The 17266-nt window shown below is 37.6% G+C and overlaps 1 protein-coding gene across 15 annotated transcripts in view; it reads right to left on the bottom strand.

Annotated features, from left to right (window-relative positions):
* FAS (Fas cell surface death receptor) overlaps positions 1-17266 on the bottom strand; it is a 35426-nt gene that overhangs the window by 5181 nt on the left and 12979 nt on the right. For 5 of the 15 annotated variants that reach the window (XM_027111970.1, XM_027111972.1, XM_027111982.1 and 2 more), the window contains exons 3-9: positions 10892-11029; positions 9726-9834; positions 7942-8000; positions 7714-7797; positions 6451-6512; positions 5367-5391; positions 3327-4629 (exon numbers count right to left, since the gene is read on the bottom strand). In XM_027111970.1, the coding sequence (XP_026967771.1) occupies positions 4298-4629; positions 5367-5391; positions 6451-6512; positions 7714-7797; positions 7942-8000; positions 9726-9834; positions 10892-11029 (809 nt within the window). In that variant the 3' untranslated portion in view covers positions 3327-4297. Of the gene's footprint in view, positions 1-2931; positions 4630-5366; positions 5392-6450; positions 6587-7713; positions 7798-7941; positions 8001-9725; positions 9835-10891; positions 11030-17266 lie in introns of those variants that run through there. The other 10 variants (XM_027111971.1, XM_027111975.1, XM_027111983.1 and 7 more) reach the window with 9 other exon arrangements.

Below are 17266 nucleotides of genomic sequence, written 5' to 3'. Positions count from 1 at the left end.
CCACACTATAAAATCAGCATGAAATCACTGCAATTAAGGTTAAGATAACAAAGCAATTCTAAAAGAGACTTTAAAATAACTGTAAGATCCTGAAAGAGACAGATGGTAGAATAAAATCTATTGAACTCTAATAAATTGCCAGTGAAAAACAAGCAGAAATAAAACAGGTACAAGTGAACGTGTGAAAGAAGCCCTTAGAAATGTTAAGAATGAAAAATGTAGACAACAAACTATATACCTCAGTGGATGTAATACTCCAGCCTGATTAGTAAGAAAGAAAAGAGTTAATTTGAAGAGAATGAAGAGGAATTCCCCCAAATGCAATATATAGAGACAATTATACTAAAAAATTTAAAAAGTAGAAGTAAGAGACCTGAAGAATAAGCCAAGAAGCTTCGCCAGATAATACTAAGAGTTTCAAAAGAAACTCTTCTGAAAGAGAAAATAGCTGAGAATTTTCCAGACAGGACAGAAGCTACAGCCCTATCTTACTGATTAAAAATTTACTCTTATTAAATAAGTTCAGTAAAAACAAATCTACATCAAAGCTCGTTGTAGTGAAACAGCAGAACACCAAGGAAAAGGTAGGGGAAACTTTAAAACGTATCAGAATTTAAAAACAAACATTACCTTTGAAGGAATGATATTTAGACCAACAGCAGACATTCCATCAGCAGCGATAAATGTAAGAAGACAGTAGATTAACATTTTCAAAGTGATGAGGGAAAACTGCAAGTATTCTGGCATAAAATTCTATACTCAGATACATTACCTTTCAGGAGCAAGGACGGACAAAATTCTAAGTTGCATTGATTATATACCTTATCCAGACAGCTCTACAGAAACTGATGATTCAATAGCTAAAAAGTTTCTGATCAAATCGACGTTGGGAGAACTCCGTATGCAAACCAATGAGGAAGACCAAGATGTCTGAGTAAGCAAGTCTCACCATATGATCTACGACCTCTTTCTACAAATAACCTTTTTTCTACAGCTCACGGGTGACACTCTTACCCAGGATGTCCGCCACAAAGAGGACCAGACCAGGTTCACCACAATAAGGGTGATCTTGAACCAAGGGCCACCTCAAGCTCTGGATCATGGCTGTGATTATTGGGAACAGTCACACTCAAGTGAAACTATGAGGGAAAAAGCCATACCACCAAGTCCCAAGACCTTCTCAACTTCCCTCGTCCTCCCAAAGGAACCTGAAATTCTCGGATTGGAACTTACCAGAATAGGTACAGGATGTTCTCTAACTCAACTTCACCTTGCAAAGTACAAGGTGAAGATACTGTGGATTCTGTTCTAGACCACTGCAATAAAGCAAATATCGCAATAAAGCGAGTCACACAAATTTTTTGGTCGCCCGCTGCATATAAAAGTTATGTTTCTACTATACTGCAGTCTATTTAGTGTGTAATAGCGTTATGTCAAAAAAATGTACATACCTTAATTTAAAAATGCTTTAGTGCTAAAAAATTCTAACCATCATCTGAACCTTCAGCAAGTTGTAATTTTTTTTGCAACAGTAACATCAAAGATCACTGATCACAGATCACCATAACAAATATAATCATAATGAGAAAGTCTGAAAGATTGCGAGAATTACCGAAATGTGCATGAAGTAAGCAGATGGAAAAAAAAATGGCGCTGATAGACTTGCTCGATGCAAGGTTGCCACAAAACCTGTTTGTAAAAAACACAGTATCTGTGAAATGCAATAAGGCGAAGCACAATAAAATGAGGTGTGCCTGTAGGACTTCCGCTTCTGGCCGTGAAGATTAACTAGTATCAGACTTGCCCCCCTGCTGTCTAGAACCAGAAAACCAGGTAACAGATAGTGCGGACTATCCCTCAGAGAAGAGAAACTAAGGAGGTGATCTCTATGACCACTCAGCCTTCCTGCCCACAAGCCCTTTCCCGATCCTAGTACAGGAGGAACTCTAAGCAGAGAACAGTCATCTTGTCAAGTTGAGGGGCAGAAGGTTAAGTTTAGGAGGCGGAGGCTGCCAGGCTTTTCGGAACAGAATACTGAAAAGAAGGAAGCTACACAGAAAAAGAGTTCCAGAAATCGGTACAGAGATTCTCTGGAGTCTTTGGATGATACTACGCGCACATGCAGGGATAAGACTCCAAGACCAGCAAAGAACAGCTACGGGTGCTGTAAGCAGAACAATTCCCAAAGCTGACATAGGAGTAGGAGACTGTTGATGCTCCAACCAACCAGAGTGAAGAGATCCCGTTGAAAAGCCACAGAGAGTACTGGACTTTAGTAGTAGGGCTAAACCAGCCATAGAGTCAAGGTTGCCAGATCTGCCCTAACAAAGATATAGACCTGAACTAACAATGCCGTAACCAGTCCAAACTGAGATGTGCTTGTAAGTATAAATAAAATACAAACCAGATTTTGTGGGCTTTACTATGAAAAAAAAATGTAAATTATATCATTAATAGTTTTTATACTGCTTACATTTGAAATGATAATATTTGGGAAATGATGGGTTAAACAAAATATATTATTAAAATTAAGTTTTAAAAAAGAGAGCTAGTCCAGTGGTCACTATGTAGCCAGAAATGGAAAGTATGCAGGAAGGATTATTTCTAAATCCCCATTTAGCTTTCTTACCAGTAAAACCAACCCTTTGAAATATTTACTTTCTTAACCACACGTTCAGTGCCTGATATATAATCCTGTTATAGTAAATCCTCACATAATAATTAATTATGTGTTTAGGAGAGGGGTATTTTTGAGAGTAACAGCCTATGGAGGAAATTATTTAACTACTAAAGGGCTTTAAAAAGGAAATACCTCCTAAGAGACCAAAGGAAGGATGAAAGATTTATAAACAGGTTACATTTAGCAATAGATGGAAAAAAGAAAACAAAAACAAAAAGCAAGGCCCCACCAAAAAAAGAGATAACCACAGATACCAAAAACATGATTTTAATTAAATAGTTTTACCTATATTTTCTATTTCCAAACATAAGAGGAAAACACCTTCCATCAATGGAAGCTCTTTAGGTAGTTCTGAGTATCTGTTTCAGCTTATAACTGTCTTCAGCTTACAACTATATAAATATTAATAGTATTTATTAACATTCACATTTAGTATAAACTTTCGAAAGTGTTTAATGTAAAAGTAAGGAAGTGGTAGTGGGGAAAGGGGCTTGTTTGTCTAAGAAGCTACAGGAAATAACAAGAGCAATTCCTGAAACCTGACATGATTTCACTTTTGTTCTGTATAAGCTGCCTTTGCATCAAGAGAGAACACATGGGGAGTTACTGAACATTTTGTGGCAGGTGGAGCAAAATAAGAATCTACCTTATCAGCTTTGGTGATAGACATGGTTCGTGCTATGCCACAAAGCTACCTTCCGTAAGACCAGTTAGTCTCTCCAAACTAAGCTAGGTGTTTCCAAGGGCAGTCCCAGCTTTGCATGAATCAGTTAAGTGTTTCTTAGGCAGTCCTTCCAAGTCTGGGGGTGCACAGGCCACCAAGACGCACATCAAGGAGAAAATGGAGAGGTGCCAATGATCTAGTAATTCTTTCCTGATCAAAATGTTTTGACACCTGAGAAAGAAGTGGATTATTTTGATCCAAAGTGACAAACAAATATAAAATAGCCAAGCATTATAACTGAGTCTGCATTTTCTATGTGAATTCAAAATTGAAATATTTCACCACGAAATGCCAATAATCTGTGCAAAGACCTTTGAGGTAGAACTTTATTATATTCTACATTCAGATGTATGTGTAAGTTTTCCCTGAGTACGCTCCTCTCAAAACTAAACAAAATTTACAAATATGGTAAAATCTCTAGAATTATCAGTGGAGCTGGGGAGGTCATTTAGAGCCAGTTGATTGTGACAGGACAACAAAAGATCACATCTACGGATTTATGGAATGAGGTCAGCCTGTGGATAGGCATTTGTATTTACATATGGTAATTACATTCATACTTACAGAATCATATGTTAGATACTCGAACATGATCTGAAATCTTTTGTCCTTTGCATACGTTCTTTTTTGCGCACTTAACATGCCCCTGTATTTACTCTTAACTGTGTCCGTCTTCCCAGCTAGATTTTAAACATCCTTGAAGGCAGAACCATGAGATGCTCAAAGCCTGTAAATATATTAGCTCTACAAATCTAATAAATGAAAAAAGAAAACACACCCAGTAAAAAAAAAAAAAAGCCAAGCAATATTTATAGCTTGCAGCTACCCAGAACTTATTCGAACATTAATCTTTCTTTAGTATATTCTTAGAACTGAGTTAGTTGTTTTTCACTTTAAGCCAAGCTTTCATTTTCATTTTGCAAGTCTGCATTTTCATGTTCACTAGTAATGTCCTTCTGGACTATATCTTGAATTTTCTCTGCAAGGGCATGAAGTTTGGCTTTTCTGAGACTTTTAATCAAAGTGCAATATGCATCTTTCTTCCCATGACTTTGATACCAATTACGGAGCAGTTGGACTTTCTGTTCAGCTGTATCTTGGGGATTGTCGTGCTTGATCTCATCTATTTTAGTTTCCTCCATACCATTCTTCCGAACAAATTCTTTAACTTCAGTTATTTTCATTTGTTCAGCAATACTAATGATATGTTTTCCCAAGTCAATGTCTGAAAAATAGAGAATAGTCTCTGAAAATTTGTTTTTCTAAACAAAATTCCCACTTCTGAAAACCATGTTTATTTCTCCTCTTACAGTACTTAAGAATATGGGTAAGTCCTAGAGATCTAAAGAGCCAGTCAGGGAAAAACAAAAACAGAAACAACCTTGAGTTCTAATCCCAATTCCTCCTGTGTCCCCAGTAATTTGCTCTATTACCTGGGCAAGATACATAACATCTCTGTGCCTTCTTTTCTCATCTATAAAGTAAGAGGGCTGGAAAAGATCACCTCTAACATCCGTTATGTATTTGATGATCAATGACCCACACATCTAAAAGGCTGGCCAAGAGTTTATATGACCATCTTATCACTGACTCACAGGTCGAAGAACAGAACAGAATAGAATCATGAATGTTGTTACGGAACTAGGATACACCAATAATAACTGAGTCTACAATTCAGATTAGCCTCCGAGTCAATGTAGCAGGAGTTCTATACTACACCTAACTGCTTGTGAAGGAAAATTAAGCCTTCAGAATACAGCATCTTATGTTACCTGAGTATTGGTTATACATTTAAACAAACTGCTTAATAAACCCTTTTTGGTGAGCAGGAAGAACTGGAACCTCAAGAAACGGCAAGACCCCACTATATGTTACTGAAATTCACAAAATTATTTAACTCTAAGATGAGCCTGTGACTCCTAAGGAAGCCAACTCGATGAAATAAAATGATAAAAGTTTTACCTGTGAAATTCAGTGGCATCATTTCCTGGGGAGAAAAAAAAATGGAGGGAAGGAGAAAGATAAAATATACTTAGAATACTCTAAATGTAACAGAATACTCTAAACGTAATAAAATACTCTAAATGTATAAATTTAGACTAAGTGACTAAGGAGGATTCTTTCACCATTCAAATTTTTATTCTGAAAGTTTCCAGTCTAACCAGAAACTAAGGAATATTGGCTTTTTTTTTTTTTTTTTTTTTTTAAGGAGGCAAGGAACCTAAGTAATTTGTGGAATGTGCTGAGATTATTCTTTATATAGACTCATGAAAATAGACATAATAACCATAATCATTCTAAAATTTTCTTTACTGTAACTATTCTAATTTTTGACACGACAACATAGTTTAAGTTGAAATGATTTTGTACCATATTGATTTAAAGAACCCTAAGCCTCACTGGCCCCAAATGAGAAAATCGTTATTCATCAAGTGAACTGGTTACTCTCCCCAGTGTATCTTTTGCTATATGTGTGTGGGGTTTTTTTTTTTTTTTTTGGCCGCTCTGTGTGTGGCTTGTGGGATCTCAGTTCCCCGACCAGGGATTGAATCCTGGCCACGGCAGTGAAAGCCACTAGGCTACCAGGGAACTCCCTCTTTTGCTATTTGAAATGCTTTGATTCCATGTTGTAAAAAGATATGGTGACAGATAAGGTAACAAGTGTCTGGAGAGAGCTGAGTTGTACCTTTACAATGGCTTTAAGTGTTATCTCTGTGCCTGGACTTGGATACGGAATCCCTGCTCTGGTAAAGGATGTCTCTCTGCATTTCTCTTCAGGATAATACCAACATGGAACATGGAAGCTTGGCCACACCCTTTTCTCAACTCCCTTTGTGTGAGAATTTATTACTAAGAATTAATTCTTGTTATTTGTATAGAAGCTTCTTATCAACTGGGAACCATATCTTAATTCATTTTTGATGCCCCTCTAACCCATGCACACACAGGCATCATAAATGTTTGTTTTTAAAAAAGTAAAAGTAAAAAGCTGAAGGACTACCTTCTCTATTTTTTTAAGAAGGCTGATGCATGTTTCAACACTTACAGTATTTGAGGCGATAGATTTCTGGTGACCATTCTTTCTATTCCTGCGCCATCTTTTCACCACTGAAAGATCCAAGAAATTTCTATCAGACTCAGGTCTCAGCCTTGTAGGAAGCATGTGAGAATATACTCTCAGACTAAGAGAAGTGTGAGAAGAAAGGAGAAACTCATTCATTGAAATTTAAAGCAACCGAGCACCATAGAGGCAGATTCATCCTGATTTTGAAAATTCCATCCCACCGAGTCAAGTGGTCTAGAGATATGCCACACCTTAATGGAGCCATCCAGTTACCACACACTGGCCTAGCCTGAAGCTGGCTTTTGACTTATTGTATGGCCATCACCACTCCCTCTCTCTGGCTTGAAGCTGGGCACAGAAGCCATAGGCTATGGAAAGTCGACATCAGTTTGCCATGAAGTGGCATTCAATGCCCCAAAACTCGAGCACACACACTCACAAATAATTCAAATATATATACTCAATAAGTGTATGCCTTGAAGTCAGTATGAGGTGGAAGAAAGAAATCTAGAAGTCTCCAAGCACAATTTAAGTGTTTATATTTTTAGTTAAACAATCTCTAATGGCAAGGCAATCTCTTTATCTTCAGCTGACCTGGAGAAACAGTGATTTGTTTCAACAGAAAAAGAAAAATTGGATGTTTCAGAGTTATTGAAAGTTGGCACCACCATGTGTTGTATGAATGATCTAAAGGGATTTTTCTAGAGTAATTATAAGTACAGCCAATTTTGGTTTACGTGCTGACTTTACTAAGTAACCCTCGCATAAAAGGTATTGCCACAGTATTTTAAGTTAAGGTGGAGAAATAATCAAAAAGCATGGAGTCTGGACAAGAGAAAGGAGGCACAGACAGGGGTGAATTTATCAAGTGTCCCCTGCAATGCCTTCGCTCCTTGAATTCTCTTTGTGCATGGGATGATCTCAATGTAGACTGAAGGACTACTTCCGATTCTTGGCCAACTCAGCTACTGCCTAAATACAAATACCCTTGTTCATGGGGAGGGTGGGAACACCCAATCAGTGCCCCAGAATGGTTGCTCAAAAACAGTAGCTGAGAGATAACATCATCTGTTCTTACCAGCTCTCAGGGGTGCATTTAGAAACAGGAATTTTAACACCATACCAGAGATGCCTACCGGGTAGGAGCTTTCTTTCTCCTGGTAGGTAGGAGACAGGAGGGAATTCTTGTGAACAACTACTTCCCAAGTTACTTCAATCTACAGTTTGAACAAAGTAAGAACTTACCCAAGTATATTACTGCAGGTATTGGAATGATCAGGAGGGCCCATAAACTGTATAAGTTAGATCTGGATCCTGTAGATTGGAACACTGGACATGGTGAATGAACGTAAGCAATTTTTAAGATTAAAACGAAGTACTCTCAAAGAATCAAAAGTTTTGGATTGGCTTTTCTTCATATTTTACAGTGGGGTTGGAAGAAAGGAGAATATAATCATAAAAAGGAATAATTACCTTCTCTGCATTTGGTGTTGCTGGTTGGTGTGCATTTCTCAATGATTCCATGTTCACACCTAGAAAAAAATACAGAGGGAATTCAGAAAGCCTGGTGGACTGATTCCTTGATCGTTTTCAATGACACACTATAAATCCAGGGCCATTTTATTCATTTTTGCATTTTTGGCAAACATATTCCCTCAAATATTTCTAAATTAGCATCTACACTGGTGCAAATTCATAACATAATCTGATTGTTTAGATGAAAAATATCCCAAAGAATGACTATGGTTTAAAATGCCTTGAGGTAAAAGAAGGTATTAAAGCATCAACACAGAAGAAAAAGGATGAAATAGACACAAAAATAAAGTTTAATTTGGTCATAAACTGTGCTCTTAAAATCATAAATTTCCAAAAGCAATTTCCAAACTGTCCCATAGAACAATAAAATGGCCAGACAATAGCTACTGCCCAGGCTGCTGCTTAGGGAGTCTACCTAGGTGGTCCTTAAAGGTTACCCATTTTAGCATCAAGTGGTGATTACAGCACTCAAGAGGTTCCTGTGGGATTTTCTTCAGACAGCCAAACACTGACAAATTGTCTGAACTATAACCTGGCTCTGCCTATTACTTAACTAGGTGAGCTTGGGCAAGTCAGTTAACCACCATGAGCCTGTTTTCTCATCAATAACAAGGAGATAATATTACTTGCCTCAAAGGGTTACTGTGAACAGAAAATTAAATCAAGATTATGAGGTATTTAGAATTATTATTATCATTATCATTATTTTACTACATTAGTTCCCCTCCCAATCCCCACTTACACTGTCACCATGACCGTACTCTCAGACACTTAGGCTAGAAAGGAGAGTCTAGGTTAACTGCACATAATTTAACATTTTCTAGTAAATAAGAGACATAAGGCATTGTGTCCCTACTTTTCAAGTCTACTAAGTGAACTCCTAAAAATTTCCCAAGGTGAATTACAAGTTTAAGGAGAGGCACATGAATATAATCCTAAATATTTATATTTATACAAAACAACATCTTACAAAGCGAAAGCTGTTTTTACAACACATATTACCCAGTCTGATCTTCACAGAAATTAGGCTGATAAGACAAATGAATATTATCTGCATCTATGAATGAGGAGACTGAAGCTCAGGGAGGTTAAGTGATTTGCTCAAAATCACCCAATTAATCATAAGAAAAGTGAAATCTATAATCAGGTGTTCTATCTTTGGGTCAAAACCAAGCTCTTTTAGCATGAAAGACAGGTCTTTCACGATCTGATCCTGGCTCCTTCTCAGTCTTTCCTACACTCCAGCCAGGTCGTCTGTTCTCCAGAGCTTCCTTTTATCTCTTTGCAGTGGCTGTTCCCCTGCCTGGAATGTCCCTTCCATCCGTGTACACCTGGTAAGGCTCTTTCTTTCCTTCAAGACTCAAGCCATGTGTCATATCTTTACCCATCTCCCCAGGCAGAGTTGAAAGCTTTTCCTATATAATTCAACACCCTGAGTACAAGTCTCTTCTTGCCACGTGGTGTGAACACAAGAACCACTGCTTTTCTTGACACTCTCTGCCTCTAGCCTTAGACCTTCAAAGCCTGGCCCGTGTCTGCTCATATCGTTGGCTTGAGCAGCCAGCACAGTATCAAGCACATAGGAGGTGTTCAATAAATGTTTAGATATAGGATGTTTGGGTGAAGAAATGGTTATCTAGTTGCTTGGAGGCTTCCCTTTAGGAAATCATTCTCTCTCAAGATATACCTAGTGTTTTAACCAGAGAAAGACTAAAACTTACGTGGTACAAGGGTTACAGTGTTCGCACAGAGATACGTTACAAAAAAAGTTTGGTTTACATCTGCACTTGGTATTCTGGGTCCGGGTACAGTTTTTTTCCACTTCTAGGCCTAGAAAAACAATTCGCAGACTATTAATTAGAGCAGCTAGTTATAAATGGACAATGAAAAGGATGGGCAGGAGCTGCATAGATTTTTGAGTTCCAGCACTTGTTAGCAGTCACACCATCACACCTTTAGTAACACAACTAGCATTTAAATGCCAAATACGCAACCCCAGGTTGAAAGAGTTGAAATCGTTTAGCAGAGTTTTAAGTAGACAGACAATCCAGCAACCTAGATAACCCCACCTGTACTTAAATGGCTCCCTTTTTCTCATCTAGAGCCTGGCTACTCCAAGTATGGCTTAGAGACCAGCAACATCAGCATCACCTGGGAGCTTGTTAGAAATGCAGAGTGTCAGGCCCTGACCCAGGCCTACTCAATCAGACCAATGCCAAAACCCTCACTTAGAGATTCTGATTTTATTGCTCTGAGACGGGACCTAGGTGTTGGCATTTTTCGGAGCTTCCTGTTTGATTCTAATGTACAGCTAGGGTTGAGAAACACTGCTTTAGAGCCTAAATAGGGAGAAGAAAAGCTTTACATCCAGAGAGTTCTTGATGTCTAACAAAACTGGGAATACTTCCGTTTTATTTTAATCTGAACCCTCAAGATAGATTGGGATATCCATGAAAATTCAGGTCCCCAATTGGAATTATCAGGACAAACCAGATCCCCAAAGAAGGGGGAGCAAACCACCCACCTCTTGGGTTCCTCTGTCCTTGTATCTGAAGGAGTCTGAGCTCTTTCTGGCTAAGAACAAAAGCCATTATACAAGCATAAATCAAAGCAGGAAAAAAAAAGTCCCCGCAGTTTTGATTGGAGCTCATGGACCCTGTTCACCATGTTTACGTTTAGTCATTCTCCTACATCTGGGAGAATTGCCTAGACTTGACTCATAAATGTCACTCAGTACCTGGTCCTGCTTCACCCCAGCCAGGCCCATCCTGTCCCTCCTGTATGCTGACATAGTGCCAGAATAGGTCCCAATTTCAGACTGTATTATACATGGTGATACATGCAGTACCATGATTGGTCCCTTTTGATTGTTTATTAAGACACTTACCATGTTCTCCATCACAAACTCTACATCTTCTGCAGTTAAAAGAATGATGGTTCTTGTCTGTGTACTCCACCCCCTCTGCACAGAGTACACATTCTGGTTCACCTCCATCAATTTTGCAATCATCACTTTTCCGTTTGCCTGCCCAAGAAAAAAAATGGAGCAAGTGTTTAAATGCAAGGTAGTCAGGCAACAGCAAGGGAAGTCTGAAGGGATGATAATAAAACAGGAGTGGAGGGGCTAAGCTAATGAAATATAAATATAGTAGGGGAGAAAGTTGTAAAAATCGTGGCAAGAGACAGAATTTCTCCCAAGACAAAAGCTAAAAGAGTCACTAAGGAATATGCCTACAGAAGTAGGATGATTAAAAATAGGAGCATATAAAACAGAGGTTAGAATCATCAAAAAAGCACTAGAAGAGACGCCTTTACCAACTTTGGGGGGAGGAGAAAAGAAGGTTGCTAGGTATATATTCATGGTAGAGATGACTGCCACTGGCCACTGAGGTTACCTAGTTAATTCTTGTTTCTCTGACTTATTTTACTTTCCAAAGTCCACAAATCCTGACAAGGACAGTATTGTTTAAGGAAGAGAACATTTGAAGTTCTAAAGACTTTGGTCAAATATTTAATAGCAACAATATCTTTAACAAAGTGCTTAATCTGGGACTTCCCTGGTGATCCAGTGGTTGAGAATCCACCTTCCAATGCAGGGGATGCAGGTTCGATCCCTGGTCAGGGAACTAAGATCCCACATGCAGTAGGGCAACTAAGCCTGCGTGCCACAACTACTGAGCCTGAGCACTACAACTAGAGAGCCTGCATGCCGCAACTACAGAGCCCTTGTGCTGCAACTACTGAGCCCATGTGCCACAACTAGAGAGAAGTCAGTGCACTGCAACAAAAGATCCCACGTGCCTCAACTAAGACCCAACACAGCCAAATAAAACAAAAGAAAACAAACAAAAATAAGTGCTTAATCTCTCTAAGCCTAACTTCCTCATGCCTATGATGGAGATAATCATACTTCTCCTGCATGGCTAACATTACTGCACAGGACCTGCCTAGTAATTGCTCACAGTTCCCTTTTCACTCCCCTTTCTTTCTATTCCTTTGCCGTTAAGGGACAGAATATGTTATGATGTGCAGGCATGAACGTATTTACAACAAAATTTATTACCAGGTTTGCTATCTTAATATGCAAAAGTTTAAATCATATTCGCATTTACTTTTATTTACTTTAAAAATAAAATGAGTCATTGGATTTCTATTAGTAAGCATTATACAACAATGCCTTCTGGAAAATTCATTTATTTAAGAAGCGTTTATTAAATACCTATTGTGTGCCAGGCACTTTCTGGGAGCTGGAGATACTGCAGGAAATAAGACAAAGCCTGGTCTCCAAAGGCTTCACATTGTCAAGGCAGAAGCAGGCAATGAACAAATAAATACAAGACGGCAAGTGGTGATAAGTGCTGTGGGGAAAGCTAGTTTAGGGCAAGTGAATAGAGAATGAAGATGAAAGAGATAGAAAATATAAAGGGAAATCTAAGAGAAAAGCCTGACTAGTGACTGTAATTATTATGTTATAACTAATTTAAAAGAATAGGCAAAATCTAATCTGCCCCCCTCGCATGTACAGCAAAAATAATTTATGCTCTTTCCCCAGGTACATGACTTTCTTAACAACCTCATAGCATTCTTTTTTTTTGTCTTTTAAAAGAAAATTTATTGTAACATTTCAGACAATTACTTTACATGACTGTTCAGAAAATATTCTCATTTTAGATCCCATGACAACAACAACAAAAGATTAGTAGAACAACAACAAAAAAGATTAGTATACAGAGAAGGTGAAAGAAGGAACACTGGAGATCTAGATTAAATTTGAAAAGAAAATTCCTCAGTAACAGTAGCTCCTTGCCATTCATGAGCAATATGTTATAAAACCAACACAAATACTCAATTTCACTTATTCCAGTACAGCATGTAGTTTCCATCCAGAAGAATGCAAGTAAAATGTATGTGCACCCGTCAGATCCATAACAATTCTTATAATGGTAATAATAAATGACAATATTAACACTTATTAAGCCAAGGACTCTGCTAAACACTATTAACACATTTCCATTTAATGTTCACAATAATCATAAAAGGTCAGAACTATTATTATGTCCATTTTACAGTTAAAGAACCAGACTCAAAGATGTCAAGTAACTTGCCAAAGGACATGAAGCTTGTTAATAGCTAGGAGGACCAACCATCCCTGTTTGCCCAGGATGTGGGACTTTTAGTGCTAAAATTGGGGACGTCTCAGGCAAACCAAAATATGTTGGTCATCCTCTAAGCGTCAGATGGAGGATTTGAAAGCAGGGACTGATGCCAGAACTTGAGCTATTAAACATTATTCAATATCTGCTTGGTAAAGATTTCAGCTACCATGTTACAAACTAAGACAAAACTTTTGAAGTGTTACCACATCTGGTAAAGTGTAGGAGTTTACATTCCAAGACTGGAAGCTCCCTGAAGTCAGGGGCTCTGTCCTGTTTCTCTGCCTTCATCTCACAGTCCCCATGGCTTGTCTGCTGCACTGGAGAATGTGTGCCCTGGGACATGCTTCTTCACTTGCTTTGCCTTTTCCTTTTTAACACTGTCCCATAACTCTCTCTCTGAAGTCAAAGCTTCCCCATTTGCCTTCCTGGGATCACTCTATGGAGGAATTATTTACTTGGTATGCCCACTCTGGATGCCAAAAACCTAACTGCAAATGGTGATTAGTACACAGTTCAGCACATTACAATGTCTTTACGTTTTCCCTAATTTAGGACTTTGAAAAGGATTAGTCAATGTGGCAGAGATCCCTGATTGTCACCCAATATCCATTTTCCCTTCTCCCATAGGAATAGGATATTTACCAGGGGACATGGCTGCCCTGAGTCAAGACTACATCTCCCAGCCTCCTTTGCATGGCCATGTGACTAAGTCCCAGCCAATGGGATGTTAGCAGAAGTGTCCAGTAATACCTTCCAGGATGTCAGGATGTTCCCAGAGCTGGTGTGCAGTTTAAGTCTAAAGTTTCATCTGCTGTATGTGCATGAACAGCAAAAATAATGTAAGCTGCCTCTCCTAGGAACATGACTTTCTTAATGATTTCATAGCATTCTTTTTGATAAAACAAAATACTACATAAACAAATTATGAAATTTAAACATATACAATATTTTAGTAAACAAAGGCAATGATAGGTCAATAGAAAAAAAAATACATTGTGGAAACTCAGAACCAAATTTAAATACAGTGCATAAGGGTTCTATACCATTGCAGCAGTATGTTTAAGAAAACCAAGCCAAAGTACAACTTTAATTGCTTGTCAGTGGAATTATACTGCTTTCTAAATGAATTGGCCTCTTTAATGAATTACCTTGCAGAATGTGCCTGGCACAAGGCCTACAGCATGACAGGGATACAATATCACAAGTTCTTTCTTTTTTCCAATGTATACAACCTAAATTTATCAAAATATTTAAAAAGTAGTTGTTTTCTTGAAAATAATATTTTAAAATATATTTGTTTCTGAGTATAATAGTACATATGCTCATTGTAGAAAATTTGGAAAATTTAGGAAAGTGTAAAAAGCACCTATACATCAACCACTCTGAGATACTGTTTTCATTTTGGTGCATTCCTATGCATATAAACACACACATATATACATGTGAGTATATGTGTGTGTGTGCATATATATGTGTGTATGTGTGTATATATATATATATATATATATATATATATATATATATATATAAAAAATGTATGCAGTGTACCATAGAATCCTTCTTATTGGATATGGTGATGTGATGAGGACTTTTTTGATTAAAAATGTCAGTTCACATAAGGGATCATTGAAAAAAATACTGTCAATATTTCAATTTATAAAATATAACTATATAATTATTTGCCACTCTTGTGATGTAGAAACAAGTTATTAGAATTCTACAGTCTTTCTCACTTAAGTCACATCCAAAATGCATCGCCTATGATTTCCTTTTTCTTTTTTGGAGGCAAAATCTGACTTCATCTTTATTTTATTTATCTATTTATCTTTGGCTGCGTTGGGTCTTAGTTGCAGCACATGGGATCTTTGTTGCAGTGCACAGGCTCTGTAGTTTGCAGCACACGGGCTCTCTAGTTGAGATGCGTGGGCTCCGTAGTTGCGGCATGGGGGCTTAGTTGCCCCGTGGCATGTGGGATTTTAATTTCCCGACCAGGGATCAAACCCGAGTCCTCTGCATTGGAAGGCAGATTCTTAACCACTCGACTACCAGGGAAGTCCCTGATTTCCTTTCTCCCTTTCTTTCTTTCTTTTCTCCTCCTTCTTTCTTTTCTTTCTTCCTTTCTCTTTGATGGAAAGAAAACTTAAAGACACCAATAATCTGTATGAAAGGCGTTAACATTTTTGTGATTTTTCCATGTATTTTGCCTCCACCTAATACATTAACATTTTTTTTAGTAACCCGACTTTACTGAAATCCTCCAAAGCATTCAAAATAATTTTCATAGAAATAAAATCTGTTTTTTCTGTGTATTCATATATTGGTTTATGTAATATTTAATTAAATTACATATTAATATCACAACACCAATGAGCATAAACAAATTTGGAAGCAATCTGAATATTGATAAGCTTAAAATTAAAAAAAAAAAGGAATAGAAGTAGAAAGAGTGTTTAGTATATATTGGACACCATCCAGGATCTTTTAGAGATGGAGCAGAGAGAATCAGTTAATCCAGCCAGCGGATCAGTTAGAAATCTCTTAAGGGAATTTATATACATTGAGGCTTATATCAGAAATATATCAGAAAACATGACTTTGATTGATACATAATATTCCAGTCTTTGAATACTCCAAAATTTACTTAATCTTACATCATTGGGTATCATAGTGAAATGTCATGCATACAATATTTTCTTTTATTTTTGACTATTTTCTTAAGACATTTTTCTATAAACCTATTACTGTATCAGTGTATTTTCAAAGTTTTGATCCACATATCCAAATTTCCTTCTTAAAAGGTTTTTTTAACAATTTACATTCCAAGAATGACATATGAGAGTTATCTCACAAGCAAACTCACCAGGACTGAGATCACTTCTAAAACGAAAATAAAACAAAGCAAAACAAACAAACAAAAAGCAAACAAAGTCCTTAACAGTTTGATATTCAAAGCTTATTATCTTCATTTTAATTTGCATTTTAGGTTTTAAAAATAGGAGTAAAGGTCTCAATTCACAGGAAAAATAGATGGTGTTTAGCAAGTTACAAAAAAGCCAGAAAGCCATTCTTCATTCTCATTTGGAAAAGAGTAAATGTGAATATGCTTAAATGTAAATGGGTTAGATTATCAGAGATTTTCCATAAGGGTTATTAAAACCTGGAGAGAAGGCCAAGATGGACTGTTAGAATCTTTTTATAAACAGGGCCCATGCCTGTTTAGCAGCTAGAGTGCTGGAGGCCTGGAGAGCCAAACATGAAACTTACCACCGTCCTTTATGGTTCTATTAATCTATCGCATATGCCCATGTGTTGTTTTCCTTTATCTTCCTGTTTTCCTTCACAATGCAACTGGGAGATCCATATCTGTATAAAATAGTAGTCAACTCTACTCCATGTTGAAAAAAAAGTCTGCCCAATTGCATTTTGCTTAGCTTCCAATTTGCTACTGTTTGAAGGATTTCCAATCTGAAATTGGTTTTCATTTCAAAAATACTGATTTTAAAAAATGGTTGGTTTTTCTCCATTGCTTTCCTAGCTTATCTAGTTATTTGGTTGTAAAATGCAAATGTATTTTGCAGGCTTCAGTGCTAGGACAAACAGCTTTCTCAGAGACTTTCTGATCGAAGGGAAGTGTTGAGACATCTCTTAAGGATAGAAGTCCCTTGCTTTCAGAGCTCCACAATTATTATGATATATTCTCACCAGTCTGATGTGCTAAGTTTTAATATCCACAAATTAGTCTGCTTTTGCTATTGAAAAATGGAGCTAAATAAATAAATCCTCTCATTTCTGAGGTACATGTCATTTATAAATTATATTTACTTATTCTCACATCAAACCAGTGTGATAAAGATGACATAAGCTGGTCTTCGGAAAATAATGTCATATTTTTTTTCCTTCCCAGTCAGGCCATAATGCAGGAGAACTAAACACTATAAAAACACTCTCTTCGGGGCTTCCCTGGTGGCGCAGTGGTTGAGAGTCCGCCTGCCGATGCAGGGGACGTGGGTTCATGCCCCGGTCTGGGAAGATCCCACATGCCGCGGAGCGGCTGGGCCCGTGAGCCATGGCCGCTGAGCCTGCGTGTCCGGAGCCTGTGGTCCGCA

The sequence above is a fragment of the Aethalodelphis obliquidens genome, unplaced genomic scaffold, assembly GCF_003676395.1.
Source record: "Aethalodelphis obliquidens isolate GAN/ISIS:26980383/991018 unplaced genomic scaffold, ASM367639v1 scaffold11, whole genome shotgun sequence".
In the NCBI taxonomy this organism is placed as follows: domain Eukaryota; kingdom Metazoa; phylum Chordata; class Mammalia; order Artiodactyla; family Delphinidae; genus Aethalodelphis; species Aethalodelphis obliquidens.
The sequence above is the reverse complement of the archived record's forward strand: the minus strand, read 5'-3'. Positions and strand labels throughout refer to the sequence as shown.